At 42.2% G+C, this 17,552-nt stretch overlaps 2 protein-coding genes across 3 annotated transcripts in view; one reads left to right on the top strand and one right to left on the bottom strand.

Annotated features, from left to right (window-relative positions):
* Window positions 1–17,552, top strand: part of LOC125883078 (protein-methionine sulfoxide oxidase mical3b-like) — an 87,928-nt gene that overhangs the window by 47,965 nt on the left and 22,411 nt on the right. The gene's annotated exons all lie outside the window — the stretch shown is intronic.
* On the bottom strand, window positions 17–15,124 carry lta4h (leukotriene A4 hydrolase). Of its 2 annotated transcripts, XM_049567211.1 has the most exons (19): window positions 14,861–15,124; window positions 12,599–12,729; window positions 12,395–12,515; window positions 11,954–12,022; window positions 11,736–11,840; window positions 11,282–11,334; window positions 11,126–11,198; window positions 7,418–7,558; window positions 7,198–7,221; window positions 7,044–7,114; window positions 1,938–2,049; window positions 1,705–1,849; window positions 1,523–1,626; window positions 1,360–1,430; window positions 1,171–1,225; window positions 993–1,088; window positions 824–906; window positions 642–746; window positions 17–438 (listed from the first exon to the last, which is right to left on the bottom strand). In XM_049567211.1, the coding sequence occupies exons 1-19, from the start codon at window positions 15,008–15,010 to the stop codon at window positions 300–302; spliced, it is 1,848 nt and encodes a 615-aa protein (XP_049423168.1). In that variant the 5' UTR covers window positions 15,011–15,124; the 3' UTR covers window positions 17–299. The 2 variants fall into 2 exon arrangements, with proteins under 2 accessions (XP_049423168.1, XP_049423166.1); XM_049567209.1 differs by lacking the exon at window positions 14,861–15,124 and having other exon boundaries at window positions 12,599–13,242.

Below are 17,552 nucleotides of genomic sequence, written 5' to 3'. Positions count from 1 at the left end.
ACAGAGAAGGAAACTGTTTAATTCAGACACATTTTATTTCTTCTTCATTTACAGAAAGAAAAGTGTCAAGAGGAAAAACAACCAAACAAAGTCCTGATGAACAGGTGATTTATACTGTCGAGTTTAAAGCTGGTTCTGAAACATCCTGACACAAAGTTCTGATGATGACATCATCACTTGGGAATCAGAAATAAGTTGCATCCAGGGGGTGGAGCCACAGGAACGTCAAAATCTACACAAATCAAACTTCCTGTCAGCTGCTTTAATACTGGTTTCTTTTTATACACTGGTTTCTGGTGTCACAGACTGGTGGTGTTGGTGGCGTCCACCTTCAGGTCTTTGGCGACCAGTCCGGAGGTGACCGGGTGCATCGCTGCTCTGTTGGCCAGAAACACTTGAATGGCTTCATCACGATACTTCTCAAAGTTAAAGACCTCCCTGATGAGAAAATACAGATACAGAGTACAAACGTGTTACATAGAGTATCATTACGTTACGTAGAGAATCAATACGTTACGTAGAGGATCATTATGTTACGTAGAGAATCATTTCGTCATGTGGAATATCATTACATTACGTAGAGAATCAATACGTTACGTAGAGAATCATTTCGTTACGTAGAGTATACGTAGTATAAATACCTGAAGAGCGGTCTCGTGAACTTCATCCTGCCCTGCTCTGTCGCCATCTTCATTGCCATGGGAACAGCTTCCTCCCATTTGGCTCGAACACACAACCTTAGCCACCTGGAGGGAGAACAGCCAATCATCAGGAAGCTTCCAGAATGGAGGCGGGGTTTCATATGACAGACCTGATGTTTTACCTGAAGCGGATCTCAGAGTTCATGCAGGTGTTGAGATTGTAAACCTCCTGCATCTTCTTCACGTGAGTCAGAGGAAGAGGATCCTGAGGGGAGTGAAAAAGAAGTAGAAGATGAAGTGAAGTGGACCTTCAGCAACTGAAGTGGACCGTGGCGAGTTAAAGAGGTTTACCTCCTGAAGCAGGAGGGACAGGAACTCGATGAGCTGGTGGGACGACAGCGTCTTCAAATCCGACTCCTTAAAGCTGCTCAGATCCTGGTCTTTGGCCTGAAGGGGGACAGAGGACGGAGATTTGACTCTGAAGATAAGAGAACAATTACCACAGGTCCATGTGAGGTTCAGGTCTTACCTTGATCCACTTCTGGCTCAGAGCGATGCAGGCGTCAGCCAGCGTGGTGTCGTACCTGAAACATGAATCAGACAACATCAGTCCAGGTTTACAGACAGACCAGAGGACCTGATGCAGGTCTGAGACTGGAGGACCTGATGCAGGTCTGAGACTGGAGGACCTGATGCAGGTCTGAGAGGATCCACTCACTGAGGTTTGACTGGAGGCATCCCAGGAGTGAACATCCACGCGTTCCAGTCCACCTTGTTCAGGATGTCCACCTGAGAGACAAAGACACAGCTCAGACCTTCGGACTCTGAATCCGGACGTGAGATGTTGTGGTTCACCTGCGGAGCCTCCAGGTGTGTCTCACCTTGTCTTTGAAGTAGGTGTACAGGTAGTTCTTCCACTCCTCCGTGGTGACGCTGCTGTAGGCAAACAGCTGGATGTACGACTTCACAAATCCCATGAACACCTCTGAAACAGACCGACAGGTGAGGACAGACGTTCAGGACTGGATTCTCTGTGGTGTGTTCAGATGTGTGCATGTGTTACCTGGCCCTCCCATCAGCTCCTCCAGGTGGTACAGCAGAGCGAAGCCTTTCTCGTAGGGCACAGAGGAGAAGGCGTCGTCGGGGTCGACGTCCTGCAGGCTGGGAACTAGGTTGGTCAGAGGGTTGTTGGCTCCAAAAGTGTTCACCTGAGTGACAACATGGACAGGTAAGAAACATACATACTGCTTTCATCACCAGAATCAGTCCGCACAGGGTTCAGGTCCAGGTCCTCACCGAGTCCTGCAGGTCCTTCCAGCCCCCCATGGCTTTAAACTGTCTGAACTGTTCACTGTCCATACACCTGCCGATCATCCTCTCCAGGTACACCGTGTGACCTTCGTTCAGCCTAGAAAGGACAAACAGCTACAGTCAGCATGCTAACTATCACTGATCAACTTTAAATTCCTCAGAGACAAGCTTCCATCTTGAAGAGAATGATAATGATAACATACATTTTTTTCCCCCGTCATTCTTGCACTCAGTTTGTGTTTTAATTTCCCTTCTTTGAATCAGAGAAGGGAAATTAAAACAGAAACTGAGTGCAGGAATGACGGGCAAAAGAATTACGTGACAAACCAGTATAGTATAGCATGTCGTCCAAAATCATGAAAAACTTCAGAGTTTTTGTTTTTAAATGATAATAAAGATATTCAAAGACATTTAATTTTCATTCGTTCATTTTTAATAAATCCAACAAGCAAGTTATAAAGTGTGTATTAATAAGGACATGAACGAAAAGATGAACAGACATCCACACACCCGTACCATTCTGGACACACTGGATGGCACTAACGCGTCACTAACGCGTCCGGTGTGTCCAGGGCGTTATGTAGTTATGCCTGTAGGCTCGGTGACACAAAATTAAAATTGGAATGAAGTGATTAGGGTATTGAAAAATGTGTTTGGTTATGCACTGTTGTGTTATTTTAAATTATAAACACGGTATTGTCTCCTCATGTTCCTCACTCAGTGCGTGCTGTTATTTTATTTTGAAAATTGGCCGGATTCTCTTGTCTTTTCTGTGTCCGACTTCCTGTTTGGGACGATCCTCTATCCAGCTTGACAGAAGCGCTCGCGGCTCCCGTGAAAAATAGACCAGACGCCGAACTGAAGCGCTGCCTCCGCGGGTGCTCCGCTCTGCTCAGCGGCCAGGTGTGGACAGTCAGATAGGTTAACATGGGTACTGACTGCCTCCGCTGCTGGATGCCGTGCTTCGGTTCCGCGTCCGGTGTGTCCAGGGCGTTATGTCAACAACGCTACATGAAGCAGATTAATGACTTTTTCTCTGCAGTACCTACTGTGTAGTCTGCCGCCAAGTGGGCAGGGGTGGTAAGTGCAACCGGTCAAAATGACCAACGGCCTTCAGATTTTCCGGTCATTGTTGCAAAAAACCGGTCAATGACCGAGAATATCCGGTTAACGCGACCCCTGAGTATGTCATATTGTCAAAAATCATGAGAAAACAACGGCATAGCATGTCGTCCAAAATCTAGAAAAAATGGCATGGTATAGCATGTCATCAAAAATCGATTAAAAAAACATCATAGTATAGCATGTCGTCAAAAAATGTCATAGTATACCATGTTGTCCAAAATCATTAAAAATGTCATAGTATAGCATGTCGTTCAAAGATCTAGAAAAAACGTCATAGTATAGCATGTTGTCCAAAATCATGAAAAACATCATAGTTTAGTATGTTGTCAAAAATCATTAAAAAACATCATAGTATAGCATGTTGTCAATATTAGGGATGCACCGAAATGAAAATTTGTGGCCGAAGCTGAATAATATTAAGCACTTGGCCGAATACCGAGTACCAAATACCGTTGTTTAGTTTTTCATTAGTTTTTGCAGATGAACCCTCCAGATTAGTGTTGTCACGGTACCAAAATTGGGACCCACGGTACGATACCAATGAAAATATCATGGTTCTGAGTAGTATCAGGATACCACAGCGAAAATGAGGCAGATGTGCCTTTTGTCATTTATAAAAAGATAAATCACTTTTCTATAATACATCAATGATATTTCAATGGAATAAATTACTTATTGACTTATTCATACTTCAAAAACAGCATCAATAAGTGATTAACATAGGGGGGATCAAAATAAAATAAATAAATAAATAAAATAAAAATCAACCAGCCACCCTCCTCCCCTGACAAGTAAAGAACAGTCCCTTCATAAGTAAAGAACAGTCCCTAAAGTGCGGTGAGGTTTGGGAGCCGTGAACGGCTCGTTTCTCCTCTGACACGTCACATACCTGTGTTCGGCTGGCTCGGCTGTTCAGGTACTTCTGGGCAGTCATGACGCCAAGAAGAGGATATTATTGGAGCTGACTTCTCCGTCGCCGGTAAGCCGATGGCCGCCGTATTTGACAGGAATACTGTCTGTGTCTGTGACCCCCGTTCAACCCACAATCAGTGGGATTCGCCTTTCGTTTCTGCTGCTGGTTGAAATCTGTAGGCTGCTCGCACAGCGTGCTGAATGATTTAAGCCTATTTTGCTCGCTCAAAACTATTCTTAGTCGCAAATGCGAGTGTCGTGACGGGTGGATCGCCACACTGCCGACATTTTATTCCACCTGTCATAGCACGCTGTTTGACTGCGTTATCAAAACACGCAGCTATTACTCGGCCTTGCATTTAACTTATTCCACCGAATACCGAATGTTTGTTTTTTTGCAATATTCGGCCAAATATATTCGGTTACTGAATATTCGGTGCATCCCTAGTCAATATATAAAAATACATCATAGTATAGCACGTCGTCCACAATAATTAAAAAACATCATGGTATAGCATGTCGTTCAAAATCATGAAAAAACGTCAGAGTATAGCATGTCGTAAAATATCACGTAAAAATATCATATATCCGATCCAGTTTTTCACGGACACCGATCCAGGTTTTCCGACCAGCCCAGTGCTCTGCGATTCAAGCAGTCCATTCCAGTGATCCGCTCCAGCTCTTACTATCAATCCACCAGGCCAGCATGCAGACGGCAGACACACACAGGGAGGGTAGGAGGAGTAGCGGTCAATTAGTTAACTGACTATTTGTTTTCTGCTCTGGTTTTTTGAGAGTGATATTTTTATTTGGTTTACACTCTTACTGTTTAAGTAAAGAGCACTGATGGCATTGTTTTGGGCACAATTGGTGAAACTGGAGCCATGGATGGACTATTGCTTGTTTAAACAGTTGTACAATATTGTGTGTGTGTTTTTGTCCCCTCTGTTGGTAAACAGAGCACCAGGCTGGCACTGACACTACTAAAATAACTGAAAAGGAAAGGCTGCATTGTTTGTTAAATGTCAACAATGTCTTGTGGTGTTAATCTATTTTTTATTAATTAGGGGGCCAAAGCACAAGTGTGTGGAGTCTTGCTGCTATTTTAATTTCAATATTAGACATTTTAAAGGAGCTACATTTAAGAAATCTAAAACAAAGTCGTAAAATCCTCATAATATGTCACAGAGACTAAGGAATAACCTTAATGTAACATACTGATCTCACGGACAATAATAGTACAACCAGAATATTGGCATTTAAAAAAATTATTTACGGTTCGGAAACCATGTTTATGTTTTGAATTTGTGTTTTGGCCTGTTGCGCGACCCACCGCCGTCTACCAGTCACGCAGTCAGTAGAGTCTCAGCATCAGTTACATTTACAACTGAGCTACAGCAGCACGGCAAGCAGCATTGGCAGTGTCCCGGTACACAGCATTAGCAGCCGGCTCCTCATGAGCTGTATCCCAGCAGCAGCATTAGCAGCAGAGAAGCCGGACTTGCTGGAACGGTCCGCTGGAAAACCGAAGATCAAGGACACGGCGACGCGGCCCTGCCACGGCAGCCGCCCGTGGGCAAACAAATCAGTCTCCAGCGTGCCACTGTCCAGCAACCTCGAATCTGTAGGGGAGGGGGGGCGGACACGACTCGCGGCAGTATTTTGAATTTGAGTGCAGTAACCGTTTTGGCCACATTCTTACATACAGCGCCTTGAAAGATTTCTTGTGTTGATTTATTTTCTATTTATTAAGGGGCCAAAGCAGCCAAAGCAAACAAGCTATATTTTTTATTTAATGTTAATGTTCAAGTTTAAAGTTTGTTTATTTAACCCTGTTAACAATAAACGGGTCAGTTTCTCATACCAACTGTTGTGGATCAAAAACTAACCCGATTAAGTAGTTGTTCTTGTTCTTCTTAACATGACTGACAACAAAATAAGTGAATATGTGTAATACGCGCTTGGATCAGATCGGTATCGGTATTGGCCAAAACTGAAGGCTGTAATATCGGTAAGTGAAAAAGCTGGATTGGGACATCCCCACAAAAAACACGAAAAAAAGTCATAACATAGCATGTCTTCAAAAATCTATAAAAAAAACGTCATAGTATAGTATGTCGTCCAAAATCATGTAAAAACGTCATAGTATAGCATGTCGTCCAAAATCTATAAAAAAAAGTCATAGTATCACATGACATCAAAAATCCTGAAAAAAAATGTCATAGTATAGCATGGTGTCCGAAATCATGAAAAAACGACATAGTATAGCATGTTGTCCAAAATCATGAAAAAAACTGATAGTATAGTATGTCGTCCAAAATGATGAAAAAAAGTGATAGTATAGTATGTCGTCCAAAATGATGAAAAAAAACGTCATAGTATACATGTCTTCAAAAATCTATGAAAAAAAACCGGCATAGTATAGTATGTCGTCCAAAATGATGAAAAAACGACATAGTATAGTATGTCGTTCAAAAATCTATGAAAAAAAAACCGGCATAGTATAGTATGTCGTCCAAAATGATGAAAAAAAAGTGATAGTATAGCATGTCGTCCAAAATCATGAAAAAAAAGTGATAGTATAGTATGTCGTCCAAAATGATGAAAAAAAAGTGATAGTATAGCATGTCGTCCAAAATCATGAAAAAAAAGTGATAGTATAGCATGTCGTCCAAAATCATGAAAAAAAAGTGATAGTATAGTATGTCGTCCAAAATCATGAAAAAAAAGTGATAGTATAGTATGTCGTCCAAAATGATGAAAAAAACGACATAGTATAGGTTGTCGTCCAAAATCTATGAAAAAAAACCGTCATAGTATAGTATGTCGTCCAAAATCATGAAAAAAAGTGATAGTATAGTATGTCGTCCAAAATCATGAAAAAAAGTGATAGTATAGTATGTCGTCCAAAATCATGGAAAAAAGTGATAGTATAGTATGTCGTCCAAAACCATGAAAAAAAGTGATAGTATAGTATGTCGTCCAAAACCATGAAACAACGACATGGTATAGCATGTTGTCAAATAAATAAATGGTGTTTATTTGTTTGTTTACCAGAAGTGCTCCCAGGTCTTGTTGGTCACCAGGTTACCAGTCCAGCTGTGGGAGATCTCATGAGCAATCACCTGACAGGAAGAACCACAGGTGAACACATGAAGGTGAATACATGAAGGTGAACAGGTGAAGAGACAGAAGTATTTTTACTCACGTTGGACAGAGACTTGTCTCCTGCCTGTAAAGAAATAGATACACAGTAATCAGCTGATCATCAGTCACATGATGCAGTGACTCAGGTCAGGTGACACGTGAAGACGTCTAATGATCATCATTAATTATGTCTGTATGGTCATACCAGAAGGGTGGGTGTTCTCTGTATGACTGTAGATATGTTTTTGAGTGTATATAAATGTGTTGTCATGTGTTTATACCAGCAGGGTCGGGGTGGCGAAGGTCAGACAGGGATTCTCCATGCCTCCATAGGGGAATGACGGAGGAAGAACCAGGATGTCGTACTGACCCCAGACGTATGGCCCTGCCAGGTCTTCAGCCGTCTTCAACATGGTCTCTGTCTGACAGACACAGCAACATGAGTCAATTAATGATGACCTGACTGTGTATGAATGAATGAATACATGTATGTTTTTGTAGCTTTTAACAACATACTATGGCTTTTCTGTCATGACAGTGTGTGTTATACCCACAGACCTTTCTGTACGTCATCTCCTGAAGGTTTTATAGAAAAACTCCCCCATCATCACCTGTAGGGTGCCTATTAAAAACTTTTTCGAGCTCCACCCACAGTCTCTCTTTCAACTACTGCATCAAGTATGAGCAGTGTTGTTATCATGTACCAGTTGATGTTGTATTGTTTAATTTTAATTTGTTGTGTATGCAATAAAATTTGTTTTGCACAATATACTTGTTTCCTTGACTCCTGTGTTACTTCCCCTGAGCCACAGTCATAACACATATAATTTCATCTGACATTCTTTCCCACATGCTATACTATGTTGTTTTTACATGATTTTGGATGACATGCCATACTATGACGTTCTTTCATGATTTATGACGACATGCTATATTATGTCTTTTTTTCATGGTTTTGGGTGACATGCTATACTATGACTTTTCATCATGATTTTGGACGACATGCTATACTAAGACGTTTTTTCATGATTTTGGACGACATGCTATACTAAGACGTTTTTTCATGATTATGGACGACATGCTATACTAAGACGTTTTTTCATGATTTTGCACGACATGGTCTATCCTACTATGATGTTTTTTCATGATTTTGGATGACATGCTATACTATCACATTTTTTCGTGGTTTTTGACTAAGTGTTATGCTATGACGTTTTTTCATGATTTTAGACGACATGCTATACTATGACTTTTTTTCATGATTTTGGACGACATACTATACTATGACATTTTTACATGATTTTGCACAACATGCTATACTATGACATTTTTACATGATTTTGCACGACATACTATACTATGACGTTTTTTCTAGATTTGACGACATGCTATACTATGACATTTTTTCATGATTTTGCACGACATGCTATACTATGACATTTTTACATGATTTTGCACAACATGCTATACTATGACGTTTTTTCTAGATTTGACGACATACTATACTATGACGTTTTTTCTAGATTTGACGACATGCTATACTATGACATTTTTACATGATTTTGCACAACATGCTATACTATGACATTTTTACATGATTTTGCACGACATACTATACTATGACGTTTTTTCTAGATTTGACGACATGCTATACTATGACATTTTTACATGATTTTGCACAACATGCTATACTATGACGTTTTTTCATGATTTTGCACGACATACTATACTATGACGTTTTTTCTAGATTTGATGACATGCTATACTATGACGTTTTTTCTAGATTTGACGACATACTATACTATGACGTTTTTTCTAGATTTGACGACATGCTATACTATGACATTTTTACATGATTTTGCACAACATGCTATACTATGACATTTTTACATGATTTTGCACGACATACTATACTATGACGTTTTTTCTAGATTTGACGACATGCTATACTATGACGTTTTTTCATGATTTTGCACGACATGCTATACTATGACGTTTTTTCATGATTTTGCACGACATACTATACTATGACGTTTTTTCTAGATTTGACGACATGCTATACTATGACGTTTTTTCATGATTTTGCACGACATGCTATACTATGACGTTTTTTCATGATTTTGCACGACATGCTATACTAAGAAGTTTTTTCATGATTTGACGACATGCTATACTATGACATTTTTACATGATTTTGCACGACATGCTATACTATGACATTTTTACATGATTTTGCACGACATACTATACTATGACGTTTTTTCTAGATTTGACGACATGCTATACTATGACATTTTTTCATGATTTTGCACAACATGCTATACTATGACATTTTTACATGATTTTGCACGACATACTATACTATGACGTTTTTTCTAGATTTGACGACATGCTATACTATGACGTTTTTTCATGATTTTGCACGACATGCTATACTATGACGTTTTTACATGATTTTGCACGACATGCTATACTAAGAAGTTTTTTCATGATTTGACGACATGCTATACTATGACATTTTTACATGATTTTGGACGACATGCTATACTATGACGTTTTTTAATGATTTTGCACGACATGCTATACTATGACGTTTTTTCTAGATTTGACGACATGCTATACTATGACATTTTTTCATGATTTTGCACGACATGCTATACTAAGAAGTTTTTTCATGATTTGACGACATGCTATACTATGACATTTTTACATGATTTTGCACGACATGCTATACTAAGAAGTTTTTTCTAGATTTGACGACATGCTATACTATGACATTTTTTCATGATTTTGCACGACATGCTATACTATAACATTTTTACATGATTTTGGACGATATATTATGCTATGACGTTTTTGTTCTAGATTTTTTATGACATGCTAAACTATGACGTTTTTTCGAGATTCTTGACGACATGCTATAACGTTTTTACATGATTTTTGACGACATGCTACTATGAATTTTTTTCATGATTTTGGACGATGTACTGTACTATGACTTTTTTTCATGATTTTTGACGACATGCTATACTATAACGTTTTTTCTAGATTTTTGAGGACATGCTATACTATGACTTTTTTTTCTAGATTTTTGACGACATGCCATACTATAACGTTTTTACATGACTGTGGACGACACGCTATACTATGACTTCTATTCATGATTTTTGATGACATGCTATACCATGATGTTTTTTCTAGATTTGTGACGACATGCTATACTATGATGTTTTTTCTAGATTTTTGACGACATGTTATACTATAATTTTTTTTGCTAATATTGACGACATGCTATACTATGACTTTTTTTTCATCATTTTGGATGACATGCTATACTATGACTTATTTTTTTACTAGATTTTTGATGACCTATGACGGTTTGTTTCCTAGATTTTTGACGACATGCTATAGTATGACGTTGTTTTGATGATTTTTGACGACATGCTATACTATGATGTTTTTTCATGATTTTAGACGACATGCTATACTATGACTTTTTTTCATGATTTATGACGACATGCTATACTATGACTTTTTTTCATGATTTTGGACGACATGCTATACTGTGACTTTTTTTCATGATTTTGGACGACATGCTATACTATGACTTTTTTTCATGATTTTGGACGACATGCTATACTATGACATTTTTTCATGATTTTGGACGACATGCTATACTATGACTTTTTTTCATGATTTTGGACGACATGCTATACTATGACTTTTTTTCATGATTTTGGACGACATGCTATACTATGACGTTTTTCTAGATTTTGGTCGACATACCATATTATGACATTTTAACGTAACTTTTTATGTGACAGACTATAAGGTCATTTTTCTAACTTTTATTACTTACCGAGACATTGCTGTAACTTTTTATGACCTCTATGGTTTTAATGTTTTTCATAATCTACTATGACTTTTTACGACAGTCTTTACCATAACGTCTTGATGAGATACTTTTCTGAGAGTTTGTTGTGACTCACCTCTGAGAACTCAAATGCTGCTTTGTCCACAAACTCTTTCTCAGACCAAACTCTGGACCTCGGTCCGATCTCCCTGTCAGCCAATCAGAGCACAGAAACACTGTTTACCTGCTTCATGTGATGTGATGTCATGCATCAACAGGTGAGATAGAGTACCTGCTCTCCAGAGCTCCGACCACAATGGCAATCAGGTAAGAAGGCATGGGCACCTGAGGACAAACGTCAAAGGTCTAATGGTGATTCAATAGTTTTAAACTCTGACATCAACAGTACCGTTTTTTCCCCGTTAAAGGGTTTTCTGGGGAGTTTTTCCTGATCAGCTGTGAGGGTCATAAGGACAGAGGGATGTCGTATGCTGTAAAGCCCTGTGAGGCAAATTGTGATTTGTGATATTGGGCTTTATAAATAAAATTGATTGATTGATTGATTGATGTTATAGTGACATCATCACAGTTGTAGTTTTCATCACAGGTGCTTTGGTTTAGTCTGAATTTATATCACAGACAAAAAAAGTGAAACACTGAAGTCAGGATAAGTCAGAATCTGTGTGAACAGAACAGAACAGACTGACAAGTGATGTAAATAAAGTGTAGAAGAAGAAGACACTGACCGGCTGTCTGAACCTGTAGACGATGCGGTTGTTGTCCTGAGGATCAACTTCCTGTCCGTCTCTCACTGCGCTCATCACAGCCACCAGGTCTTTGGGGACAGAAACCTGAGAGACCCAACACAGGGCACACTGAGACACAGCACACACCTGAGAGACAGAACACAGCTCTGTGTGTGTGTGTGTGTGTGTGTGTGTGTGAGTGTGTGTGTGAGTGTTACCTGAGCGTAGTAGGTGTGTTTGACAGATGGTGTGTCCTGACAGGGAACCATACTCCTGCAGTGATGAGCCTGGTAGACAACACGTAGGGAAAAATATGTAACTACTCTCATATAATTTATTATTATTATTGTTGTTATTATTATTATTATATAGGTTATCACATCCTAACGTAAAACGTTTAACATTAAAAACTCATCGGATGAAAACAGGAAGGAAACAACGGTTGGGAAAAAAAACTGTTCAGATAAAAGAGGAAGAAAATGTTCCTGCGTCTGTCGACACCTCTGACTGAAGAAATTTAACTTCTGGTAAAACTGTTACCAAACATTTACTGACACAACACTGCACTTGAACATCATACCTCAGAGTTTGTACCTGAACGCCACATCTCAGTCTGTAGAAGCGTCAGACTGTACCTGAACGCCTCGTCTCACACTCACCTGACACTGGCTGAACAGGTACGGATGTTTTTTCCCAGCAGTCTGTGCAGGTGTGAGCCACTGCAGAGCCGTCGCAGACGGCGACGTCTCATAGGTCACCTCCACGATCACATGCTGCCCCCTAATTGGTCCACAACACAAACACATTAATGGTGTTTTATTTGGAAAAAACGTAAGTGCGTAAGGACAGGAAGTACAGGTCACCTGGACAGGTCAAAGGGCAGCGTGATGTCCAGCGGCGTCCCCTTGAAGCTGTGTTTAGGGCCCAGAGTAAATGAGGCCGCCTGTCCGTTGGCGCTCACTGAGACGATCTGAAGGTCTCTGGTGTCCAAAGTCTGCATCCAATAAAAACACACCTTTATTAATGAGGTTAATGTCACACCTGCTGAATCAGCGCTCACCTGTCACAAACATGGACTCACATGTCACACACTTGGACTCAGCCTACACACCTGGACTCACCTGTCACATCTGGACTCAGTCTGCACATCTGGATTCACCTGTCACACACCTAGACACACCTGTCACATACTTGGACTCAGTCTACATCCCTAGTCTGTCACAACTGGTCTGTCACACCTGCACTGTCACACCTGGTGTGATACACCTGGTCTGTCACACCTGATCTGACATAACTGGTCTGTCACACCTGAGGAACACCTGGACTGTCACACCTGGTCTGTCACACCGGGTGCAACACACCTGCACTGTCACACCTGGTGTGATACACCTGGAGTGATACACCTGGTCTGTCACACCTGATCTGTCACACCTGATCTGACATAACTGGTCTGTCACACCTGAGGAACACCTGGACTGTCACACCTGGTCTGTCACACCTGATCTGACATAACTGGTCTGTCACACCTGATCTGACATAACTGGTCTGTCACACCTGAGGAACACCTGGACTGTCACACCTGGTCTGTCACACCTGATCTGACATAACTGATCTGTCACACCTGATCTGACATAACTGGTCTGTCACACCTGAGGAACACCTGGACTGTCACACCTGGTCTGTCACACCTGATCTGACATAACTGGTCTGTCACACCTGATCTGACATAACTGGTCTGTCACACCTGAGGAACACCTGGACTGTCACACCTGGTCTGTCACACCGGGTGCAACACACCTGCACTGTCACACCTGGTGTGATACACCTGGAGTGATACACCTGGTCTGTCACACCTGATCTGTCACACCTGATCTGACATAACTGGTCTGTCACACCTGAGGAACACCTGGACTGTCACACCTGGTCTGTCACACCTGATCTGACATAACTGGTCTGTCACACCTGATCTGACATAACTGGTCTGTCACACCTGAGGAACACCTGGACTGTCACACCTGGTCTGTCACACCTGATCTGACATAACTGATCTGTCACACCTGATCTGACATAACTGGTCTGTCACACCTGAGGAACACCTGGACTGTCACACCTGGTCTGTCACACCTGATCTGACATAACTGGTCTGTCACACCTGATCTGACATAACTGGTCTGTCACACCTGAGGAACACCTGGACTGTCACACCTGGTCTGTCACACCTGATCTGACATAACTGGTCTGTCACACCTGAGGAACACCTGGACTGTCACACCTGGTCTGTCACACCTGATCTGACATAACTGGTCTGTCACACCTGATCTGACATAACTGGTCTGTCACACCTGAGGAACACCTGGACTGTCACACCTGGTCTGTCACACCTGATCTGACATAACTGGTCTGTCACACCTGAGGAACACCTGGACTGTCACACCTGGTCTGTCATACCTGATCTGACATAACTGGTCTGTCACACCTGAGGAACACCTGGACTGTCACACCTGGTCTGTCACACCTGATCTGTCACATCTGGTCTGTCACACCTGGTTCAGGTGAATACACATGTGTTTATCTGACAGCCTTCATGTCAAAGTCCAAACAGCCTCAATAAAACACATCTGATTTCTCAGGTTGGTCAATGAACCAAAGTCCAGTCAGAAATACAGATTTGAAGTTTCATTACTCGTATAAACACACGGACAAGCTGAAACAATCATGTTGATGAATATCCAAATGTTTACACGTAGACATGTTGATTAATTATTAGTTATTAAATAAAGTCTGAACTGTTACAGTGAGTTCAGTTTGTCTCTCAGGTGCATCAGACGATTTAAACGATTTAAAGTTTCCCTTAATAAAAAGTATTGATAGACTTTGTGAGACCGCAGGAGATGAAGCGATGACCTGGATCATAAAGACATATTATAATAATAACCCGTCAGGTGTTACAGTGACACTAACTCATTGATCCTTCAGACCAAACTCCATTTACATTTCTGTCACTTTTATGAAATGACCCCTTCAGGGACCGTAAACACGGTGTGACATCACAGCACTCGGCTCGTTAGCAGAGCGGCTAACATGCAGCTCTATCGGAGCGGAGCACCGGGCTCCGTTAACGTTACCAGAGCAGAGAATCGGTCCTCCAGAGCCTCCACGGTGAGCGCCACCTTGGCCCGGATTACGTGCCTGTCGAAGTCCAGGTGCAGGGACAGGTTCAGGTGTTTGGTGACGCACCTGGTGACGGAGGAGAAGGAGCACGGGTCAGGAGACATGATGATGATGATGATGATGGTGGTGGTGATGATCACTGCCCGCTAACAACGGAGAGACTGAGCCGAACTGCTCACACACACCCGGGTATCTACCGGAACATACTGTACTCACTTCCGGCACCGGCCCTTTCACAATAAGACTGGCGCTGCTGAATACATGCTTTTATTTTGACACCGTGTGTGTGTGTGTGTACACCCACTACTATAAAATTCAACTTTACGTCATGTCCGTTAAATTAATAAACTCCAGAAGGCCTCTGTAGGTGAGTCTGTGTTTCAAATGAGTCTCAGGGTTTAAACAGAGATACTGGATAAAGGAGATACCCCACCGTAGGCTTATCCAATGGTAAGAAAACGGTTACTCTTCCTGTCTCCTAAGTGGGCGTGATCATTTACCGGTTATTGTCAGCATATATTCCACACAAAGAATATCTATCTATCTATCTATCTATCTATCTATATATATATGTATATATAGATAGGGTTATATGCTGACAATAACCGGTAAATGATCACGCCCAGAGCCGCCAGTGTCAACAACATTTTGTAGAGAGGGGGATAAGTGCTGTCCCATTCCTATTTGTAGCATCCGGAGCCCTTTCAGACTCTCACACTCAGTCACTTACAGCTGACGTCAGTTAACTCAGTGAGGGTTCAGGGCTCGAGTCTTTAGGGGCCGGACTGGAATTGGGCCTATATCTCTGGTCAAACCTGAACAGTGTATTTGTATGTGTCTCCCCCTGCTGGTGGAGAGAAGTACTTGAATTAAAGCAGAAGCAGAAACATAAAACCGCTCAGACCAAACTACATCACATACAAACACACACAGATGCAGATGTCTGTCTCGCCGTGTCCCATCCTGCTGTCCTCAGCTGCTGGACAGGACAAATTAGGACACGGTGACCTCAGACAGTTTCACAGCAGTTTACAGTTACATTAAAAACATCAGCGGGTAGTTTGCAGACGTGAAGATAAAGACGTCCTGAAACAGCGGAGAGAGGTTAGAGGACGGTTCCTGTCAGACGGACAAAAAACCTTCATCCAATTTCTTTAAGAAAACTGTGGAGACAAAGATGGGTGGCACAGTGTATAGTGGTTAGCACTGTCACCTCACAGCAAGAGGATTCCTAGTTCGAACCCAGGGTGGGAGGTTTGAACCAGTTTGGTTCCTGGTGTTTTGACTTGTTCTCCCTGTGTCAGCGTGGGTTTAAGAAATGAATGAATGGAGACAGATTTCAGCTGCAGACAGTTCAAACTACACAGAGTAAAACATGAAAACGACTCAGGTGTGTTTTAATAGATGATGTCGTCATAATCAATAATCAGTAACATCAGCAGCGACATGATTATTTATCTGACCTGAATTTTGAAAAATTAATGATCAATGAAATGAACTCAGACAAACATTCAGTCTTTTGATAATAAAACCAGTCCACCCTGTGGTTGTATGACTCCGCCCACCAGTCCACCCTGTGGTTGTATGACTCCGCCCACCAGTCCACCCTGTGGTTGTATGACTCCGCCCACCAGTCCACCCTGTGGTTGTATGACTCCGCCCATCAGTCCACCCTGTGGTTGTATGACTCCGCCCATCAGTCCACCCTGTGGTTGTATGACTCCGCCCACCAGTCCACCCTGTGGCTGTATGACTCCGCCCATCAGTCCACCCTGTGGTTGTATGACTCCGCCCACCAGTCCACCCTGTGGCTGTATGACTCCGCCCATCAGTCCACCCTGTGGTTGTATGACTCCGCCCACCAGTCCACCCTGTGGTTGTATGACTCCACCCACCAGTCCACCCTGTGGTTGTATGACTCCGCCCACCAGTCCACCCTGTGGCTGTATGACTCCGCCCATCAGTCCACCCTGTGACTCCGCCCACCAGTCCACCCTGTGGTTGTATGACTCCGCCCACCAGCCCACCCTGTGGTTGTATGACTCCGCCCACCAGTCCACCCTGTGACTCCGCCCACCAGTCCACCCTGTGGTTGTATGACTCCGCCCATCAGTCCACCCTGTGACTCCGCCCGCCAGTCCACCTGTGGTTGACTCCGCCCACCAGCCCACCCTGTGGCTGAGATATGACGCCCATCAGTCCACCCACAGTCCTGCCCACCTTTGACCTGTGGTTGTATGACTCCGCCCACCAGTCCACTCTGTGGTTGATGACTGTCACAGTCCACACTGACCTTGTATGACTCCGCCCCCAGTCCACTCTGTGGTTGTATGACTCATGATGATGTCACCAGTCCACCCTGTGGTTGTGAGTCAGGACAGAGTCCACCCTGTGGTTTAGTTATTTCCACAGAATCAGAAACAAACCACTGAAATTATATTAAATCTAATGTGGTTGTATTTATTTTACACTGAACATTAATTTTAATTATTCAGATTCAGTCCACCTTTATGGTTGTATTAACTGAACAGAAGTCCACCCTGTGGTATTAAACTGACTCTTAACAGTCCACCTCCTTGTATCCTTCTGTCCACCAGTCCACCCTGTGGTTGTATGACTCCGCCCACCAGTGTTCACCCAAGACAT

This window comes from Epinephelus fuscoguttatus, linkage group LG22, assembly GCF_011397635.1.
Source record: "Epinephelus fuscoguttatus linkage group LG22, E.fuscoguttatus.final_Chr_v1".
Classification (NCBI taxonomy): Eukaryota; Metazoa; Chordata; class Actinopteri; order Perciformes; family Serranidae; genus Epinephelus; species Epinephelus fuscoguttatus.
Note: the sequence above shows the minus strand (reverse complement) of the source record. Positions and strands in the feature narration are given on the sequence as shown.

Coding starts and splice junctions, on each gene's coding strand:
- lta4h (XM_049567211.1), bottom strand. CDS start 15,010: ATGTCTCCTGACCCGTGCTCCTTCTCCTCCGTCACCAGGTGCGTCACC. Junction 1,850..1,937: donor GGAAGGACCTGCAGGACTCG/GTGAGGACCTGG, acceptor GTTGTCACTCAG/GTGAACACTTTTGGAGCCAA. Junction 1,431..1,522: donor ACACCTACTTCAAAGACAAG/GTGAGACACACC, acceptor TTTGTCTCTCAG/GTGGACATCCTGAACAAGGT.